We start from the raw sequence: 23,222 nt of genomic DNA on the forward strand, positions 1-23,222 counted from the left end.
GGTGAGCACGCTTTCGATGGTGGCACTATAAAAGTGGATCATGCCTGCTTGGCTGACTCCAAATTTCCTCAGTTGTCGAAGGAAGTATAATCTTTGTTGGGCTTTTGAAATGATGAGACTGGTGTTCAGATTCCATGACAGGGACTGATGGATGGTGGTGCCTAGGAAACGGAAGGAGTCTACCCACTCCACTACCTGGCCATTAATGCAGATGGGGGTGTGTATAAAGCTGTGTATATGTAGTTATTCTTAACTGTTACCATATATGAAAAAAAAATTCTACTGTCACCAATAATGAGAGATTGAGTGTTACACTGAACATTATTTGACTTCACATGTATGTGAACTCACTTGTTGGATTGAAATCGCGGCCATCATCACCAACATCATCATCACCAACATCGTCATCTTCATGATATGGGTTGTCCTCAGTATCAATGCCATCACTGATGCCTTCCTGAGTCGAAGTCCTAACAACTCCACCAGTCTGGTCACTGATTGCTTCTTGCTCCTCAGTTGCAGCAATCCTAAAAACACCATCAGGCCCCAGCATTTTGCGGAAGTCTTGTAGCTTCACTGATAGCACAGGCAGTTTTTTCAGTTGCCGAGGTGACGACACCCGACCATCTCCTGGTGGATCGTCCTCAAGTTCCTGTGGTGAAAGTGTACCGAGTGTGCAATCTTCAGGAGACACTGGAACATCGTCTGCTGGGTCGTCCTTCAGTTGTTCTGGTGATGTCAGACAACTATCATTATCATCAGGAGGAGGAAATGGAACATCTGCCGAGCTGCCCTGCAGCTCCTGTGCCAGTGCAGCATCACCATCAGTAGGAGTTCTGTGATGCAACATCCTGTGATGTAAGATCCTGTGATCCTCTGTTGGGTCGTCTTCAGATGTACAGGACAGGAAGACGTTTGGTGGGATCCCAGAATTCTAAAAAATATAACAGAAGAATATGATACAAAACATATCAACTAATAATAAAGTTTAAAAAATTGCAATTGCAACTGAGGAGCACAATAAATTAAATATCCTTCTAAGAAAATAGAAAAGAATTATCGTTGAAATCTAGTGTTACATATGAATGACATGAAGCCTACCAGTACAGTGATGTCATTTCCTCTTCCACACTGACACAGCCAGCCACTCTGTCCACTCTGTCCATTCCTGTGGAGAGAGTCACGCTATCAATGACATTTCTTTTGGGTTTATACGTATGTCAAGTGGTACAATCACAGCTGATGCCCATTCATTAACTAGTAATTGGTGATTCATATACCGTATGCTTTTTAGATATTCCACTAAAATCAAACAAAAATAATTTAATTCATACAATGATGTTGTTAGATGGGGTTGCACCACCCTGACATGTGCTACTATTAAACGTCATTGAACAAATAACAGTGGAGACCGCTACAAGGTTAGTTTCAAATGCAGCATACAGATACAGCAACTAGTATAGTACCGCATGAAAAGAACAATTGAAGAGTTCAGATGCAAAACCCCCTAAGTGCCATATCAGAAAATAATCTTAATTCATTTTTATTTAATACAATGCTACCAAAATTGCATATTTTTAAATTTTATTTATGTAATATAACTATTTATATGTATTATCAAGTACATGAATGTAAACCAAACTAACAACGGGGTTCTCTAAAAATATAGAAGTGCAGGTCTTCAGAAATGGAGTTAGGGGGTTTTGCATCTGAACTCTTCAATTGCTGATCCCTAATCCCTTATCCTTAGTCAAGTATTCGTAGTACACAAATAAACATCTCAAGACAGGCGCGTGAGCAAATTTAAACACTGCAAACATGGAAGGCCCCCTTATGGGTCTGAGTTTCGGGTGGTGGATGTGAAGACTAGGATAGTGTCTGTGGGCTACTGACCGTCTGTGCTGCTCCAGCTGTTGCTGCAGTGTCTGCACCTCATCCCTCAGTGCTCTGATCACCTGTTTGGGGGAGATGAGATGATACCGGAAGTCAGGACTGGTGCGCAGAAGAACTAAAGGTCTAATTTTATGTGTGTACAATTTTGACTTTGTAAGCTTGTTCAATTCATCTTCATCTCCACATAATATACTATCAAAAGGTTTGACAAAATTGTCTATGACAGAGACGGACTGCCACGTATCCAAAAATACAGAAGAGCCAGATATTCAACCAATGATTCTTGAGGTACGTGATTTTCAAGTGGGCCTTGAAATCATTTAAAAAAAAAATCTAAATAGTGTGTGTGTGTGTGTGTGTGTGTGTGTGTGTGTGTGTGTGTGTGTGTGTGTGTGTGTGTGTGTGTGTGTGTGTGTGTGTGTGTGTGTGTGTGTGACAGAGCCTGGTTCCTCAGGTACAGGAACTTATTTATAATTTTTTATTGTCCTTAAATGTGTGTGTGTGTGTGTGTGTGTGCATATTTTTTCAGATCAGCAAACAGGTTTTACCTTGTTCGCCTCAGTGAGTTTGTTGTCCTTCTCCTCAAGTCTCTTCTGGAGATCTTCTACCTGCAGTCTCAGGGTCTGGCACGACCCTACTACACGATCCTGTGACTGCTCCAAATTAACTTCTTCCTCCTTTACCTTTAATAGTATAACTTCCATGTTTGTATGCTTGTCCTTTTAAACAAGCATACCAGACTATCCTGACATTCTTTCTTTCTTTTAAGACAGTAGGAATGACATGGGATGTGCGTAATTACGCACAACTTACATGTTTACAAGAAGGCGAGGAAGGCTCAGTGATTAAGCCGGCAGTGGGCTATGGGAATAATTCACAAAGCTGTATTTTGCTATGCACGATTAACGTGTCCCATAACATGAACCATGCATTTTATATTCCGAATGCCATGCTTCTAAATCTGTTTTCTGCACCGCACCATTACTCCAATGTTATTATTCTCGTTCCTACCCTAGCCTCAGCCTTTCTCCAATAAGTGTTTCAGTCATTGTACTAACACTCTCCGTGGCTACAGCTGCTTGCCATCGGCAAGCAATACGCAAGACCTACAATGCACATTCGCAACAATTATTTGGTTGCGATTGAAAGTCTGAAAGACACATATTGGGGAGAAAGCTGTGGCGAAAAACACTGTCTTGCGCTACCGATGCACAGCTACTGCCCCCATCTGGCTGGGAGCTGACACACATAACCGCATAGCCTACATGCAGGTAGTGCCTGGATTCACTATTCTTTTGCATATTAATGAGTAGCTGTTTCACTGGCCTGCTGGGCTCACTCATATTCCAGTGACAGTGAGCCTCAGTGGTTTTCAAAGTGGGGACCAGTGACCCCTGTGGGGTCGGTACCCCAGGTTAGCAGGAAAAATATAGCAAAATAAAATAAATCATTTAATAAATTGAATAACGTCAGAACAAAAAACCCCAAAAATAAGCTAAACTATCGTAGTGGAATCATTGTCTTCTTTACAATGTTTACATAATGTATTATGCTTTCTGTTGCACTTGAGTGGGTGTAAGGATACACCAACTTCGAGTTGTGAAAGCAGGTGCACAGAACACAAGAAGTGCTCAGACACAAGAAAACATGTCAGGGGTGCCTTGGCTGGAATGTACCAGTGTATGGGGGGCCTTGTCATGTTTAAGTTTGAACCTAGCTGCTCAACTCTCCTATAGAGCTTGAAAGTCCCGTCCCTTAGTTCCGCATTTCACGGGACCTAAGCTGACCATCTAACAACTTGTTAGAGAGTAAATATCTTCTGATCTCAGTCATTATATGCACTGGGCTAAAAAGATGCTGTTTAAGAGGCTAGATAAAGATTATGCAGAAGTATCAATGTTTTGTTCAGAGGCCGTCTGCATGAAAAATGTGAAGAAACATTGCTTTCTAAGAAGTTTTGGGGTTCGTATGAAAAATTGTGCAAAAATATCAGAAACAACATATATGGAGCTTGTGGCACAACTCGAAGGGGATCGAAATATAATTTAATACCTCCATTGGATTACATACTACGATTTTCGGCTAAAAACGCTGTTGAGGTCCCATGAAGTCGGGGTAAGTGACGTCACTTTCAAGCTCTATTAATTAGATGGTGGTACAGCCCCCAGGGGGCGTTAGGGAGACCTAAGAAGTGGAGGCAGAGATTAGTTCCCATTGGGGGGCATTAGACTATTCAGAGGTCAGGCAGGCGTTTGTTCATAAAAGATTGAGGACCACTGCTCCAGCTGCAAGAATACCGAACACTTCTGGTTCTCTATTACATCATCATATATTACATCACTGGCACAAAAATGGCACAAACATGAAGCAACAAGCATTTGCGTTCCAACCACCACAAAAAGTTTCAGAAAAAGGGGTTTTATTGACATCTGGAGTTCAAGGGGTTGATATGAACACAGATTTACGAGAAAAAAAAATCTTAATGACTACCAAATTACAGAACAAATGACAAAGTTACATGTAAGAAAAAATCCTTTATACCCCTGGAACGTTTCACTTTTCACTGTTTATATTGACATTTTCATGACCTTAAGGGAAATTTCTACAACCTCATGGTGGGTAAAAGTTGGCATACATTTAGGCCTGGATATGAAATGGTAATCCTGAAAATATGATGACCTCTGAAGCGCCAGACCCATGAGATGTTCCGATGTCTCCCAATGATGACGTACTGACATCACAGAAACCGCAGACATCCACACGCGAACCTTACCAATGTCCTTATTGCTTTGCAGGCATGCTGAGGCCCTTGTTGCATAACTTAAAGGAATAATTGACAACTTGAACTGAAGAGGAAGCTCGGTCATGACGCGTGATAAATGGACCAAACAGCGAAGGAAGGGAGGTGGTGGGTGTGAACAAGAAAGCAAATTTCTCACTGGAGACAGGTGGGCAGAGAATAAATGCTGGGTGGTTAATTAAGGGGCATTCCAACTTTCAGTGCACTGATATTACACAGAATGATGGCTGTGTGCAGAATGAGATTCAGGTGGGTGAATAGGTGTGCCCATCTTTCCGCGTTGAATTCCGATTTTTTGAAAAACGTGCATTAAAAGTGTACCCCCAACTACTGTGACACCAGTCAAGGTCTTAACCTAAATGACTTTTTTATAGAACGGTATATATAGCGGTATAGAACGTCTTTGAGCAGAGGACAAAAATAGGGCTTTTTCCTGAATGCTTATGTCTGGTGTGCCTTTTTAAATCCCAGGACATCTTGAATTCCATGGGGCAATCAGAAAGATTGTTTTGAAGACTGTTTTGAAAGATGCGTTTTCTGGTGAGCTCGTAAATTGCTTAAAACTTTGAATTCCTTGGGGCAATCCGAGCACTTGTATGGTGTTTCTTTTGAATGATGAATTCTATGATGCAGTTTTAAACTGCCTGAACTTATGAAAAAATTTTCACACAGGGAGCAGGCATAAGGCCTTTCACCTGTGTGAATTCTCTTGTGCTTGAGGAGATTTGACCTCTGGGAAATTAGCATACCACACACGTCACATTGAAAACCTCTACCTGTGTGCAGCCTTTTGTGAATGCGAAGAGTTTGCTTTGTGGCAAGGACTTTCCCACACACAATACAGGGAAACCTTTCCCTTTCAATATTAGCCATGCCGTTTGTCTGTTTTGAAAGATGCGTTTTCTGGTGAGCTCGTAGATTGCTTAAAACTTTGAATTCCTTGGGGCAATCCGAGCACTTGTATGGTGTTTCTTTTGAATGATGTATTATATGATGTTGTTTTAAGTTGCTTGAACATATGAACGTTTTTTCACACAAAGTGCAGCCATAAGGCTTTTCACCTGTGTGAATTCTCATGTGTTGGACGAGATTCGATGCAATTACCATGCCACACACATCACATTGAGAACCTGTACCAGTGTGCAGTCTTCTGTGCATGCGGAGAGTATGACTTCTGGAAAGAACTTTTCCACACACATCACAGGGAAACTTTTTCCTTTCAATATTAGGCACACCACCTGTCTGTCTTGAAATATGCATTTTCTGGTGACCTCGTAAATCGCTTGACGACCTGAATGTTTTGCCACACTGAGCGCATGCATAAGGCTTCTCCCCCGTGTGGCATCTCATGTGAAAAATCAAAGAATTTTTGTATTTAAACGTTCTGTCACACTGAGTGCAAGCATAAGGCATCTCTCCTGAATGTATTCTTTCATGTATGAGCAAAACCCTTTTCCTTGTGAACCTTTTGTCACACCGAGTACACACATACGGCCTCTCCCCTGTGTGTACAGTTAAATGTTCACGTAGACTTCCCATGCATCTAAATATTTTCCCACAGACATCACATTCATAGTGTTTTCTTCTTTCGGTTCCTTTTTTAGGCCTTCCAGGTTTCCCACGTGGGAGAGCTGTCTGGTACTGGATGACACCTCTTGATGACATTGAGGTTTGGCAGTGGATGTCCATTTGAGGCCTTTCTCCTGTGTGGGCACTGTGATTGTCATTGTATGGCTCAGATGTTGCATTGGCATGATCACCATCCTCCTTCTGAGGACTTCCAGTGTTGACAGAGTTACTGGGTGTGTTTTCATCACTGGGAAACTTTTTCCTCTCAATATTAGGCACACCACCTGTCTGTTTTGAAATATGCGTTTTCTGGTGAGATCGTAAATCGCTTGAAGACCTGAATGTTTTTCCACACTGAGTGCATGCATAAGGCTTCTCCCCTGTGTGGCATCTTATGTGAAGGATCAGAGAGTTTTTGTGTTTAAACGTTCTGTCACACTGAGTGCAAGCATAAGGCATCTCTCCTGAATGTATTCTTTCATGTATGAGCAAAACCCTTTTCCTTGTAAACCTTTTGTCACACTGAGTACACGCATACGGCCTCTCCCCTGTGTGTACAGTTACGTGTTCACGTAGACTTCTCATGCATCTAAATATTTTCCCACAGACATCACATTCATGGTATTCTTTTTTTTCAGTTCCTTTTTTTGGACCTTCAATGGGCTTTCCACGTTCCCTGTACTCGTGAGATTTGTCTAATTTTTGAGTTTTTGTCCTGATTCTCTTGCCTCCTCTGCTCTGCTTCCTCTGTTCCCCCTCTGACTCAGCGATGCCCTCTTCTGGTGGAGATAACACGTCTTTATTCTCAGAGCAGGGATAAAAACCGTCACCTGTACGAAAGACATAATTTTTTTTGACGTGTTACTGTGTAATCACTTAGCATCACATAATCACACCATCTAAAGTACATTTGTTTGTATCTTATCGAAACATGGTTCCAGTGATCCATATCCTTGGTCTGTTCATCTCTCTTGAGACCAAGATAAACAAATTTGCTTTAGATGGTGTCAAGCATGTGTGGTGGTAAACAAGTGAGTTTTACAAAAAAAGTGAATCCTCTCAATAGCCAAGCATGGTAGTGGGACTGACATGGTTTGGGGATGCATGAATGCTGTCAACATTGGCAATTTGAAATACACCTAAAAGAAACATGCATGTCAACATGCACTGTGACTACTGAAGCAGATCATGATATTCTCCATAGGATTGCATTCAAATCTCACACCAATCTATTTAAGACACGTGCACACTCAAAATGTAAAAGTTCAATGCAAAGAAAGATTGAAACACACACTGATGACCTCCCTTTTAATCCCTTTTCATTTCGAGACGATTCGAGCCAACACAGCCCCTTCTCTACCGGATTTTAATCTGGGGTGTATTCACTTTTGTGAGTACATGTTCAAACATTAATGGCTGTATTTAGTTTTTTTTCTGAGTGAACAAGACATTTAAGCGGTTAAATATGTTGATAAAAGGTCACTAATCATTGTGTCAAAGTGAAATTTCTGTAATGCTTTAATGATATACTCACAAATCTGCAAAAACTGTGAGGGGTGTACTCACTTTCGTGATATACTGTACATTTGAATAATTTCTTTAAAATGTGGCAACATGGAGCAGCAAGGACAAGCTGTGTGACCAACGGACCGTGGGACCAATGGGAACAAGTGGGAACATAGATGCACTTACGTTTTGGATCATAATCACTGTCGCCTTCATCATCTTCATAACAAAGAACGTCGCCATCGTCCTCATCCTCACCCTCTTCAGATTTCAGCTTTAAAACTCTGTCAGGCTCCAGCATTTCACGACAGTCTTCTAGCTTCACTGACAGCACAGGTAGTTTTAGCTCCTGTGATGATTTCATTCTAATGAGAGTACCATCAGCAAGGATCAGAGGAACATCTGCTGGGTCGTCCTCCAGTTCCTGTGGTGATGTCAGCGTGTCGTCATCAGGTGACATCGGAACATCTCCTGGATTGTCCTCAGCGGTACAGGACAGGAAGATGTTTGGCAGGATCCCGAAATCCTAAAATGTCGAAAAGCATTTTCAAGTTTTCAAGAAATAGATTACAAGAGTGTAAGCCTCCATAAATGTAGGCCTGATATAAACCAAGTCATACCTCAGTTTTAATAGCAAAGTTGGTTTCCAGTGGGTAAAATGGTGGAGGGTTCTGTGATGATGTAACATCCTGTGATGTAATATCCTGGTACTTATGTGACGTTCCTGCATGTGATGAAGTCTCTGGTTCAGTGGGATGACAGTCTAACAGGACAGTTGTTGTCTGCAAACACACGCACACACGCACACACGCGCACACGCGCACACGCGCACACACACACGCACACACACACACACACACACTTAAGGATAATGATAATGAAGTTCACACCTCTAAGGAACCAGACTCTGGCTGTGTCTCAAATCACGCACTTGTGCACTTCGGGCACTGTTTTTCAGTGCTTAGGGTGCTCACGCTGAAAATTTCAGTTGAGCCAGTGCACTGAAAGTGCCAGGATGATCCCCTAACAATGGCGGAAAAATGCAGTGCTTGACTGATGGACACTGCACGCACTAAACGGCGGCCATGTTGACAATGACACAGAGGAAATGTGGCATTCAGTTCAGTAGAAGAGTTTGGTCAACAGTCTCCTAATTCTGTAAGTAATGCTGATGGGACACCAACCTTTTCATGCCAACCAAAGTATTGTATGTGTGATTGTTGTCCTTTGGTGTGAAGGAAATGGAAATACAAGCACCAGACACTGTGCATTGTAAACAGTAGCCAACTTATATTTTGGCGAGCTAATGCCATGCTCAGCCATCACTTCCAGCGAGGGCACAGTGCATAGTGCTCAAATTTTTCCATGACACTAAGCACTAAAGACCTCAGTGCACTGTGTGCACTGTGCACTGGCTGTCAGTGCACTGACATAAGTGCGTGATTTGAGACATAGACTCTGTCTCACTGGGATGACAGGCTGATGAAACAATTCCTGTCTGCACACATGGCTGATGGCTGCACACGTATGGCCTGAACAAGAGCATAACAATTAACATTTCCCAAACAGCATGTTTAACCCACCTCCCTTAGTTTTCTTATGGTTGTTTGCTTCCCGACAAAGAGAAAGGAGTTCCCGTATTTATGGGTATTCAGAAAGTACTTGCATAGCTCTTGACCTGACTAGTTGCAATGCTGAAGGTGTTGCGTCACTAGGAGGGCGCGGCCTGGCTAGCACACATACCTTTTACCACATACAAATTTCCATCATGCGGAGTAATACACCTGCAATATTTCTAAAATTACAAGGTCATCTAGTCTCAGAGACTAACTAATGAGAACAGATTTACCTACATTACTCACATTTTTTTAAATCTTTTTGGTACCGCATGGTAATATTCCTTCCTTGTCACAATTGCGTACAGTGCCACAGTATGCTGAATCATATCATTCATCCTAAGACGGGGCGGGCATTTACTGTTAGGGGCAGAACCACTTGCAGAACACAGTTTGTCGTGTAGGTTTCGAAGTGTCCTCTTCATCTCATGTATGTTGGCAAAACTGAATGATAACTTAAAACAAGAATATGTGAACATAAGTGCGCAATAAGACACAAAAGATGAGAAGTCATCAGTGGCGCGACACTTCTATGAACTTAAGCATGATGTGAGTGACCTGAAATTCTGAACCGTGAAGACAGTAGCGATCCCAAGAAGGGTCATTTCACGTGAAATCAGACACTTTGGGACCCGACCGACCCGGATTTCAATCATACTTGGTGTGCCTTTTTAGTAGCAAGGTAGCACCCCAGAAATGCATTGGTTTGAATCTGACACTAATATTAATATAATATAAACAGACTAGGAAAGGTTCACATGTGAGGGTAGGACACTATACATTCAGCCTTGAATATATCAGTCAGTGTTAGTCACAAAAAGATGCCTGTGGTGTTGTTTGAAAGCTCTTTTCTGGCTCTACATATTACACAATCAGCTTGGAATACAACTCTCAGAATATGAATTATGATAAATTGAAAAATAAAAAAATTGAATATCTAAAAAAGCTATATTTTAAAATGGCCAGTTCCTTGTCCAAATGTAGCCGGCAATGTCATTAGCAACACCTTAAATGCTGGTGTTTGGTTCGTTATTCATTTCAGAGAGAATTTGACTCACAAATATGGCATCATACAGACCACTTACTAATAATATGGTAATACCATAGTAGCATCACATGACAAAACAAAAACAAAACGAAAATGGTCAGTGTCCATGGTCCCAGGTTTCAGAAACTAAGGCAGATGTCCATTTATACACACCAATGGCTACACTCTCATTTTGTACTCTACCAGTGCATTTGAAGCAGCAGCTGTGTCTTTTGTAGATAATGTATAAGTGCGTCCCGTTGCAGTTACAGGTTCCACTACCAGAAGCACATCTTGATGATCCATGACAAGTCTATCTGGTCTGGAGGGAAAAGTGAAGGATGGAGATGGTCCATGAGGATGCAGGAAGTTCAGTTTCACCTCTCCAGTGCTCGGCATACATTCCTCAACACATGCTAGCCACCAGTTGCCATCATATACAGCTACAACATACCCTTTGATGCTTGAAAATGTGACACATTCCTTTACTGAGCTCACTCTTTCAACTCTGCCTTCTCTGAATTGCCTTCTAAATATCGGCATCGGTTAGTATTGGTTATGGGCTTAAACTGCAATATTAATATCGGATATCGGTATCAGACGAAATATTTCACATCGTGCATCCCTGAGTTAAACCTACCAATGTTATATCATTTCCTCTTCCACACAGACACTGCTGGTCTCTCTGTCCAATTGCATCATCACAGTACTTCCTGTGGAAAAGTCACAAAAACAGCAGTAGGTGAAATGTTAGGACACACCACAAGCTAGTATTATTTTCACAGTTATTATGAACATATATTTTTTTAAACAAGTCACTTTTACAGCAAATTATGAACAAATCTGAAAAGCTCGGACTTGGAACGAGTAAACAGGGACGGACCCTAATGGGTTTGACTGTGGATGGTGGGGGTGAAGAGGTATGAGTGTCTCTACTGAGTCTGATGGTCTGTGCTGCTCCAGCTGTTGATGCAGTGTCTGCACCTCATCCCTCAGTGCTCTGATCACCTGTTGGGGGCGAAGAGACGGAACAGTGAGTCAGGACTGCAACTCAGGGGGGTACGTTCCAATATGCGACCTTGCTTCCTCCACTTGTGCTTGTAGCCTCATACCAGGAAGTAATATGTCATGATGACATCACTGACAACAGCATTATATTTCAATATCTTGTAAAAGCTCAATTGTAAAGTCTTTATCTCATTTGCAATTGGGATGGTGAACGAAAAACAATCCCCCAAAGTGACTAGGCTGACAGCTGGAAAACTGGGCCACAAGCACAAGTGGAGGAAGCAAGGTCGCATATTGGAAGGCACACAAGGTAACGGTCTACTTTTATGTCTGTGCACACAACTTTGATTAAGAAATATTTCAATGTTTACTATAGCACCACGTTTCAAACTGCTTACGTGCATGCTTCAATTCAAACAGGTTGACAGAACAGGACAGAATGTTTTTCAGATGAGCAGGCTACCTTGTTTGCATGGGCGAGTTTATTGTCCTTCTCCTCAAGTCTCCTCTGGAGATCTTCTACTTGCAGTCGCAGGGTCTGGCACAACTCTACTTCATCCTCTTGTGACTGCTGCCAATGTGCTTCCACCTCCTCTACCCTCAACTGTAACACGTCCACGTTTGTAAGCGGGTCCTTCAAAATGCAAACAAGTACATTAGTCTTCATTATGACTTTATACTGAGTGAGGATGTCCACGTTTGAATGCTGGTTCTTCAAAGTGCAAGCACGTTGGGAAATGCAAACAAGTTAGGCTACCCAATTCAGTCTTTGTTTGACTACAATGATTGACTACGCGCGTAATTACGCACAACTTTATAAGGTGTATTGCCATTACAAACACTGATGACGGAGGCTCAGAGATGAAGTAGTAGGCCTATTATTGGGCATGGTGTTTAGTGACTATGCACGACACAAAACATAAACTTACCATGTTTGCTGCATTAGTCTAAGTCCATTCTCTGCCCTGCACCATTAGCCATACTTCAATGTTGTGAAGTAGAACTCCATAGGCGCAGTCGGTGTCTTTCCTCCTTTCTCCACAAAGAGTTTCAGCCGTCGTTTTGGCACAGCCGAGCCTGCTGCCTGCGTCTAGGCTACAGCTACTTGCAAGTTGCAAAATAGTTTGAATTAGTAGCCTACTGATAAACCATGCACGGCACGAGATGCATAGGCCACATGCATTCAATGTGATTGAAGGAAAATAAATGAGAAAGCTTTCGCGAAACAGACCATGTACTACTGCATCATGCATGCCTATCCACTGCCCCCATGTGGCTGGGAGAAGACATACACAGGCTTCCTCATGTCTGAAGACCAATTAGGCTACATTTGTGAGTGATATTCAGTGGTGTAGTCTACTTTTTTGTGGTGGGTATACTGTATATTTGAGAATTTTTAGAAGTGGGTATACTGTACATATTTGTGCTATTCAAAATAATAGATGCATAGGGGCCAGGAACCCCCGGCCTCACCACTTGGGGGGGCTGCCAGTGGCTTTCGATTGCCAAACATCTTGTAGGGGCCCCATTCTACGATATTTCGTGGGCCCAACGCCTCTGACACATCTCCTGCCCCCCGTCCCAATACCAGTGCTCCGCCCCTGCTCAGGCTGCTTGGACACAAATTGGGATCTGATTATGCCCGGCTAGTTCGCCGAGGTGAGTGTGTCTGATGATCCAAGACCTGAAACACCCTGTGACCCTGGGTTCATCAGCACTGATATGTCCAAGCTACAGCACCAATGTTTTTTCTAATAACTTGTGTATAAACACTCACTGCCATATGGTATTACAAATGAGTCAGAATATTGTGTCAAAATCCCGGCCATTAAGCAAGCACATTGGATTGCGGTCAGGCTGTTTGGACTCAAGTTGGGGTCTGATTATCAGTGTTGAGCAGTAATGCATTACAAAGTAATGAATTACTGTAATGCATTACTTCATGCTGTAATGCAGTAATGTGAGGCGTTACAGGGCAAAAATCTGTAATATTTACTTAGTTACAATGCTAAATAACTTAAGTTACAATTGCATTACTATGACCTGGCTTTTAATGGTATACAGTGTGGTGGTGGGTCAGAAAGACGCTATTCCTGAACCTGGTAGTTTTTAGTCTGCATGATGCCTCATCCTAGATGGGAGGAGAAAAAGTCATGACTGAGCTTGATTTACTCTGTAATAAATTGCCAGTGGTGTAATGCCTTACATTTTAAATATAGTAATATTGTAGTGTAAGGGATCATTTTGAAAAGACAGTAACATGTCATCAGTAATGCATTACAGTTTTTGAGTAACTTCCCCAACACTGCTGATTATGCCCGGCGGGGTCGCCCAGGTAAGGGTGTCTGATGATCCAAGACCCGAAACACCCTGAGACCCCGGGTTCATCACTGAGGATGTGTCAAAGCTGCACCACCAAGGTGTTTCTAATAACTTGTGTATAATTCACAAACACTCACTGCCATATGGTATTACAAATGAGTCAGCATATGTGTCAAAAACAGCTTTTTTTTCATTCACCTTTGGGTAGGGTCAGTTATTTACAGTCTTAATTTCAATAATGATGTTTATCTTTCTTTCTCAAGCCAATTGACTGACAGTGTGGTCGAGTGTTAGATGCAGGAACGGCTTAGCTGGCCGCAATCTGATTCCTGCGATGCACTGTGTCCAAGTCATCTCACTACATCATAGTATATTGGCCAGCTGTGATACACATTTGTAATAACCATGGTGATGTGATACACGTAGATTAAAATATTTCTCAACAGCAATTTCTGTTCGCTGGAGACTAGACTTAGACTTCTTAATTGTCCATTAAACTTACATGAAATGGAAAATTTGCTTTGGTGGTGGCACAAGACACACAAGACAAACACACATTGCAGTCAACACAATAAAGAATAAATAAAAAATATATATCTATATATGCGTGGATAATAAGGGAAGGTAAAACCTGTGGAATAAATTAATCTCATTACTCTATCCATGTCACTCAGTTAAAATTAAAAAAAATATTTAAAATTGACCATATTACTGTTAAGAGGAGCACACAGAGCTTCTATGCTGAGTTACGAGTAACACAGAACCATTACAGACCAAACAAAGATTAAGTACAAACGAATTACATTTATCTTAACCACATTTTCTGTGTTTAACGGCCACCTCCTGGAACTAAGTAACTACTTCTCAAAAAAGTTTTAGAAATACCAAGGCACTCATCTTCTTTGTAATTAAAATGCCTTTATTTTGTTGGGCATAGCATGATTAAAATACTTCGACGCGTTTCGGCATGAAGCCTACGTCAGGAAGTGTGCAGTTTCTTCTGTGACAAACAGACATAGTTAAAAGACACCATGAGTGTAAGTAACTACTTCTATTGGAACTCAACTGAAAGTCAACGTTGATTTACACGTAAAACGCTCCATGAGAGCCGCCATTGGTGTAGAAAGATTGGACCATTGAGGTCTATGGGAGTGACGTAACTCTCTTATTACACGGCTCTGGTAATAACCACAGGGAACAGACATGGCTCCTGGGCCTGAGGTTGGCATCCCTGCCATACAGCAAGTGGGGGGCAATCGCTATTCCGACATGCCGCTATTCCGACACTTTTTAAGGGTTAGGGTTAGGGTTAAGGTTAGGGATGTCGGAATAGCGGCATGTAGGAATAGCGGCGGACGGTGGAAAACGTGTCGGTATTCCGACAATAGACATTAACGTCGGAATAGCGACATGTCGGAATAGCGCCACGTAACCCAGCAAGTACATTGGATTGTGGTAAGCACTGGCAGAGAACACCAAGAGAAGAACACAACCCTGACTGTGGGTTCAACACACGATAAAAATACCAGTGTTGTTAACGTACCTTAAATGTGCAATTAACAATTTTTGTATTCATTATGACTGGGACAATTGCACTTTTCACATATTGAAAAGTTTATCTTCTTAATGTTCATCATTTTGAATTTACAGAAACTGACATTTCAGCTGTAAAACTTACGGTACTTACTGTCATAGTAACTACAGTCTAGTTTATTACTTTGTAATATTCAAGGAAAGACCACATTTGGCAATAGGCATCCCATTTCCAGTGTACAGCATAGTTGCAATACCTGCTCTGGCCACATTCCCACATAGTGCACCTTAAAGATAACATCTGGTCTCATTTAAAAATACTAAATATTACTCTTCGGTCAGTGTGGCAATTAGTTTTTCTCAGCTAATTACACTCAGTAGCAGTAGAGTTGAATTACACTAGCCACCTTTTTTACACTGATTATTGACTCTGATGATTGAAACTGTATAGAGTATTTTGACACACTGCAGTGTTCCAAGTACTCTATCTTGACCTCTACCAGTTTAATTTGAAATATTGACACCCCATTGTTTAACTCTGCTGTAAGAATACGAACCGCTACTGCAACACAGATACTGCATCACTAGCACAAGCAGGCACTTGTTTGGTACAAAAGGACACATCACCAGTAAACATGAAGCATCAACAAGCACTTGTGTTCCCAGCACCATGTGGAGCTTCTGGAAAGGCTTTTATTAACAATTTCATTATCTTAAACCTTAAAAGATGATGAATTTTGTCGTACCAACCCCTTGAAGTTTGTTTTTTTTTAAATAATTTTTTTGGTCTTTATGACTTCATTTTTAGGAAGCGAGTGGGGAGAGAGAGACGGGAAAGGGCCGGCAAAGGACTCGGGCTGGGAATCGAACCCGATTCAGCCACAGCAAGGCCCAACCCCTTGAAGTTTAAGGGGTTGGTAAGACAGCAGATTTACAACAACACAAAAAACCTTAATGACTTACACATTTGAGCAGCCTACAAGTATCAGAGTGTCATTAAACAGATACAGTTTCTTGAATGTTTCACTTTTCACTGTTTACACTGTTTGCGACCCAATGCTTAATTACTCCCACTATCTTAGATACTACCATGAAAAATGTCTCAAAGAGCACACTAATGCACTTCAGGCATTGTGTTTGAATACGTAGGCCTCTCACATTGAATATTCAGTGAATTGAAAGTACCTGGATGCTGTCCTAATAACGATGACAAATGCAGTGACATGAACAATGGACACTGTGTGCACCAGGCTGTAACTACCATTAAGGACACAGAAGTCATGTCCTCTGTAACTTTTCAGAAATGTAAAATGTATCTATGATGAAAATCTATGAATGATCAACAGTGATACATTCAGTCTGTATATGCCACCCCCATTTATCCTCAAGGCAGTGATTTCATGATTATTACGCTCTGAAGTGGTATGAAAGCAGAGAGGACAAGAATACAGCTTTTGGCCGTGATCACATTGGACGCGGATTTTACAGTATCACCGTAGAAATACACCAGCGGCGATCTGAGCGAGTCGAGCGACGGAAGTAATTGACTTTGTATTGAGTTGCGCGACAAAAGCGATTCTGGAGACTAGAGCGATTTGCGCGACGAGCGCGAGAATTTGAAGTTGAAATCTTTTCAACGTTCTATGACGCGGTTCGGCGACAAGCTGCAACAGCCAATGACTGTATAGAGGTCAGTGACCACAGCCAATGGGAATTATTGAATGCTTTGCCTTCTGCCTGTACGGACATACTCTAGTCTCCTCAATCGCTCGTATCGCTTGCTGCTGCACTCTGTCGCTTGAATCGCATCGCCGCTGGTGTATTTCTGCGGTTAGGTGGATTGAGTTGTAAAAAGTTCAACTCGAGGCGGAAAATCCGCTCCACGTCAACTATCCGGATATCCAGATGTTCTATTACGACACTGTTACAGAAATTCAAATCAGATTCATGATCCAACTCCAGGAGAGTAAGAGAGCTCGTCTTATATCTAATTCACCTTGTACAAAGATCTATTTTGTACACCACCATATATTATGTTGTGAGTGACAGCTCAGCCATTACGGTGCCTGGTCACCGCATTCGAAGCTGTGCAGTGGATCTGTGCTCGGTCTGATCACTACTGATAAATCATCTGGACCCACATTGCGGATTGTAAGCAGAAATCAGTGTCCAGTGAAATTGCTGCCTTTCTCCTGTATATTTTCATTTTATGTTTCATGTATGACTTTTCATTTTCCTGATATATTGAATGCCATGGGGCACTTTTCGTTTAAATCATTGAAATATAATCGATTATAACAAACTTTTAACATGGCCACTTTTCTAGTTTAATCAGTTTATAATTCATATTCTAAACCACCTAATATCATTTTGCTAACATATTTAGACTGTACGTATTTAAGGAGATTATTTGACTGTGTATATGATGATTAATTAATTGGTTTATACATTTAAACAGATTACAAGTGGACCGCATGGCTATTGTCACCTCGGCCAACGTCTGAACCCAAATGACCTTTTTTATGACTTTTCAACTCGTGAGTGGTATGGAACGTCTTGGAGCAGAGAGGACAAGAAAAGGCCTTTTCTCCCGAATGTTTTTGTGTGACGTGCCTTTTTAAATCCTTGGTAATCTTGAATTCCATGGGGCAATTTGGGCACTTGTATGGCGTTTCTGTTGAATGATGACGTCTATGATGGATGTTTAAGGTGCCTGTGCATATGAAAGTTTTTTCACACACAGTGCAGGAATAAGGCCTTTCACCTGTGTGAATTCTCATGTGCTTGAGGAGATTTGACTGCTTGGAAATTAGCATACCACACATGTCACATTGAGTACCTGCACCTGTGTGCAGTCTTTTGTGAAGGACGAGATTTGGCCCTGAGGCTAGAACTTTACCACATACATCACAGGGAAACTTTTCCCTTTCAATATCAACATCTGTCGGTTCTGGGTGTTGTGTTTTCTGGTGAGCTTTTAAATTGGTCAAAACCCTGAATGTTTTTTCACACTTAGTACAGGTAAACGGCTTCTCTCCTGAATGTATTCTTTCATGTATGAGCAAAACGCCTTTCGTTTTGAACATTTTGTCACACTGAGTGCAAGCATATGGCCTGTCTTCTGAGTGACATTTTTCATGAGCGTGCAAATTCTCTTTCTTAATGAATGTTTTGCCACACTGAGCGCACGCATGTGGCTTTTCTCCTGAGTGTATTTTTAAGTGATTACGCAGACCGGTGGCATGTGCTAGTTTTTTCCCACACACATTACATACATAGTCTTTTCTTTTTTCAGTTCCTTTTATAAGCCTTCCAGGTTTCCCAAGTGGAAGAGCTGATTGGATCTGGAGATCACTTGATGATGTTGAGGTTTTGCCTGCATCCCGATCGCTTCTAGTGTTGGGTGAAACTGTGGATGCATTTTCATGTGGAGAGTCGGTGGGTGATGTGTTTTCATGTGGATCGTCAGTGGGGTGCTGGATGAGTCTACTTGACTGTGTAGAGGATTGGTCCACCTCTTGACAGCTTCCAATGTTGGTTTTCTGTGCATGATACGTTTTTTGGTGAGTTTTCAAATTGCTTGAAGTCGTGAATGTCTTTCCACACTGAGAGCAGGTATAAGGCTTCTCCCCTGTGTGGCTTTTTATGTGTCTGCGCAAACAAAAAATACGATTGAACGTTTTGTCACACTGAGTGCATGCATATGGCCTCACCTCTGTTTGCACTACTTTGGGAGAGAGAAACGTTTCTTTCATAGACCTTCCGGGTTTTCCAGGTAGAAGTCTCCCAGGTGGATGTTTCCCCAGGGTCTGGTGCTGGAGGAGACCACCCGATTGCATTGAGATATTGTCTACAGTCTGATCATTTCCATTGTCAGGTGAGGCAATGGATGCGTTTTCATGTGGGGAGTCAGTGGATAGTCTCTTGCCTCCTCTGCTCTGCATCCTCTGTTCCCCCTCAGGCTCGACGATGCCCTCTTCTGGTGGAAATAACACTTCTTTGTTCTCAGAGCGGAAATAGAACCCATCACCTGTACGAAAAACATACATTTTTGATCATGTTACTGTAATACAATTAAATAGCAGCGATTGGTTAAAAGAGTTGTTTTGTCCCCTCTGAAACAACTGAAAGATTGTTGAAGTCATGTCTATTGTTTACACTGCCAGTTTCCAGTTTCGTTAAAAAGTATTTTCCTGTTTGTTGACTAAGACCTCTTAGTTTGGTCATTAAAAGTTGAAAAATCTGTTTACTACTTTCATTCACTTTTGTTTCCTAAATGTGGAACCAAAAGACAAGTTTCAATACCCAGAAGAACCTGCACATTTCGGTCGGACGGAACATAATTTCAGTGCCCAGCCCTTGGTTCACCCTTTATTAACCACATTCATGGAATACTCCCCCTGTAGGTTAACTGGAGGCAGGCATACACTGTGCAATATTTTCATTATCATGGGCATTAAGCTCTTGCTCACACTGAACGAGGGAATTGCACGGTTTAAAAGTTCTCATCTCAAGCCCCCCACATTTGGGCTTGCATGCCCATGGGGACCCCGGTTCGAGTCCGGCCGGGGTCATTTCCCGATCCCACCCCAGCTCTCTGTCCCACTCACTTCCTTGTCACCATCTCAGACTGTCCTATCAAATAAAGGCATAAAAGCCCCTAAAATATATATATTTTAAAAAGTTCTCATCTCACGTCTCACATTCTCACATTGCCACCCCAGTCTACTCCCCTCCCTCCCAATTACATTTCAAATCTCTTTTCCTCCCATTTCCCCTGCATGTGCACTTACGTTTTGGATCATAATCACTGTCGTCATCATTATCCTGATAACATGGATCATTGCCATTGTCCTCATCGTCATTGTCTTCGTCACCTTCTTCGGATTCCATCTTTATAACTCTGTCAGGCCGCAACATTTCACGACGGTCTTGTAGCTTCACTGACCGCACAGGCCGCTTCAGCCGTCGTAGTGATTTCACTCTAATGAGTGTACCGTCACCGAGGATAAGAGGAATGTCTGCTGGGTCGTCCTCCACTCCCGCTGATGATGTCAGTGTGTCATCACCAGGAGACGTTGGAACATCTGCTGCGTCGTCCTCCACTTCCTGTGGTGACATTGGAACGTCTTCTGGGTCGTCCTCCGTTGTACAGGACAGGAAGGCATTTGGTTGGTCCCCACGACCCTAAAACAGCCGAAGCATTTTTAAGTTTTCTATAGACTAGACCAGGGGTTTCTCAATTAACGTCCCCGAGGGCCAGGCTTTCCAAATTCCTCCCAATAAAGGCCACAAAAGGCCTGCGGGCCGCTTGTTGAGTATGGGGGGACTAGACTCTATTGAAGACTCCAGTGGTTTCTCATTTTTTGAGATAGGAATTTGGGGTTTTCATGAGCTGTATGCCAAAATTATCAGTATTAAAACAATACAAGACCTGAAATATTTCAGTTGGTGTGCAATGAATCTAAAATATATGAAAGTTTATTTGTTATCATTACATTATGGGAAAAAATTAACTTTTACACAATATGCTATTTTTTTGTAAATAACAAATAACATGTAATGTTATGATATTATATCCTGTGATGTAATATCCTGGTCCTTATGTGATGTTCCTGCTTCTAAGGAAACAGGCTCTGGCTTACTGGGACGACAGTCTTGTCTGCAAACACGCACGCACGCACGCGCACACGCACACACGCACACACACACAGAACTGTAAGGACCATGATAATTAGGTTCCTGCATCTGCATCCGGGAAGAAGGGGTGTTATATCTCAATGGGACCTTCCTGGTTAAATAAAGGTCAAATGTTTTTTTGAAAAAAAATCTGAGGTACCAGGCTCTGGCTCACTGGGACGACAGTTCCTGTCTGCACACGTACAATTTTGTAGAATGTGGTTAAAAAATCCTATGAACACAATCCTCAACCTCGGGCATGAGAGGCACAGCAATATACTGCTGAGCTAAATGTTCAGCAGCTCACTGGGGTCATTGGCACTGCTCAGGGTTACAGCAGGCCTTAGGATCCCCCCCCGCTTGGGTACTTTTTTTTGCGAGGACAGAATAGTAAATCCACATGGAAAAAAAAACCTTGAAAAATGGTCCGAGACCCATGTTGTATTCATTGCAATTTTGTGAGACCAGAATGGAGAGACTGCCAAATAAACCTACCAATGTGATGTCATTTCCTCTTCCACACTGACACTGCTGGTCTCTCTGTCCAATTATGTCATCACGGTACTTCCTGTGGAGAGTCACAAAAACACAAGCAGCCGGAATGAACCTTGTTATTTTCAGAATTATTATGACTATACATTTTTAAACAGAAATGTTTTAAGCACTCATTTTGACTGCACTGTATGAACAAATCTGAAAAGCTCAGACTTGGAATGAGTGAACATGGAAGGACCCTGATGGGTCTGACTGTGGATGGTGGAGTGAAGAGGATGGAGTGTCTGTAGCCTACTGACCGTCTGTGCTGCTCCAGCTGTTGCTGCAGTGTCTGCACCTCATCCCTCAGTGCTCTGATCACCTGTTGGAGCGATGAGATGGGACAGGAAGTCAGGACTGCATCTCAGGGTACTCTACTTCTACTTGTGCATAGCTTATGCACATACATTTGGTGAAGAACATTTTTCATGTTTAACTATAGCTCCATGTTTCAATTCAGACACTGTGACAAAAAAGGACAGCATATTTTTCAGATAAGCAGACTTACCTTGTTCGCCTGAGTGAGTTTGTTGTCCTTCTCCTCAAGTCTCTTCTGGAGATCTTCTACCTGCAGTCTCAGGGTCTGGCACAACTCTACCTCATGATCCTGTGACTGCTGCAAATTAACTTCATTCTCCTCTGACCTCAATTGTAACACGTCCACGTTTGTATGCTGATCCTTCAAAGTGAATCACATTAGGAAATGGAACCAAGTTAGGCTACCCAGGCCTGTCAGTCTTTATTTGATTGAGCACGCACGTAAACACACAACTTTATAGCATGATGCCATCACATTCACAAAAGCAGGTTTGGGCAGTAATGCATTAAAATAGTAATTAATTACTGTAGTACATTACTTTTTGCGGTAAAACAGTAATGTAAGCCAGTGTTTCTCAACCTTTTTTAAAGGCGAGGCACCCTTTCAAAACGTGAACAATTTCAAGGCATTTTTATTTAATACAAAGCTATAAAAAATGGCATATTTTTGTATTGTATTTATGTAATATAACTATTTACATGTATTATCAAGTACATGAATGTAAACCAAACCAACAGCGGGGTTCTATAAAAATATAGAAGTGCAGGTCTTCAGAAATGGAGTTAGGGGGTTTTGCATCTGAACTCTTCAGTTCTTTTAACAAAAGAAACTAAAGTAATGCAAAAGTAGTGTGATGCCTTACATTTTACATATAGTAATATTGTAGTGTAAGGCATTATTTTGAAAAGACAGTAACATGTTATCAGTAATGCATTACAGTTTTTGAATAACTTGCACAACACTGCACAAAAGAGAGGGATGAAGGGTCGGTGGTAAGTGCTCTAGCCGTGCAAGGACGTGAAACACCCAGTGATTGGATACGCTTTGGTGAATTCCGCGGAGTATCCAATCACCAGGCGTTTCACGTCCTTGCAGGGCTAGAACACTTGACATTGCGAAACAGACAAAATATGAATAACCTTGTATGTGACTACGCACGTGTATTATATTTGCCACAAAACATAAACTTACCATGCTTGTAGCGTTAGGCTAATTCCATTCGCTGAGCTAGACCACAGCCTACTTCAATGTTGTCGAGTAGAATTATCTTCCCTCTGCCTTTCTCCACGACGTCTTTGGCCGTCGTATTGACACGGGCCACCGGAGTCCTGACTACAGATGCTTGAATATAGTTTGGTACCGATACAGAACATGCACAATGCACTAGAATTCATAACACTACATGCGATGCATACA

General features: G+C 41.9%; 1 protein-coding gene across 1 annotated transcript; it reads right to left on the reverse strand.

Annotated features, from left to right (window-relative positions):
* Positions 1–16,086: 16,086 nt before the first annotated feature.
* LOC134445228 (zinc finger protein 271-like) lies at positions 16,087–23,222 on the reverse strand. The gene is made up of 7 exons (XM_063194307.1): positions 22,998–23,222; positions 21,996–22,166; positions 21,748–21,809; positions 21,449–21,521; positions 20,068–20,461; positions 18,988–19,304; positions 16,087–18,816 (listed from the first exon to the last, which is right to left on the reverse strand). The coding sequence occupies exons 1-7, from the start codon at positions 22,998–23,000 to the stop codon at positions 17,734–17,736; spliced, it is 2,103 nt and encodes a 700-aa protein (XP_063050377.1). The 5' UTR covers positions 23,001–23,222; the 3' UTR covers positions 16,087–17,733.

The sequence above is a fragment of the Engraulis encrasicolus genome, chromosome 1 (genome assembly GCF_034702125.1).
Source record: "Engraulis encrasicolus isolate BLACKSEA-1 chromosome 1, IST_EnEncr_1.0, whole genome shotgun sequence".
Lineage (NCBI taxonomy): Eukaryota > Metazoa > Chordata > Actinopteri > Clupeiformes > Engraulidae > Engraulis > Engraulis encrasicolus.

Coding starts and splice junctions, on each gene's coding strand:
- LOC134445228 (XM_063194307.1), bottom strand. Junction 21,810..21,995: donor AACTCACTCAGGCGAACAAG/GTAAGTCTGCTT, acceptor TCGCTCCAACAG/GTGATCAGAGCACTGAGGGA. Junction 21,522..21,747: donor CAGCTGGAGCAGCACAGACG/GTCAGTAGGCTA, acceptor GACTCTCCACAG/GAAGTACCGTGATGACATAA.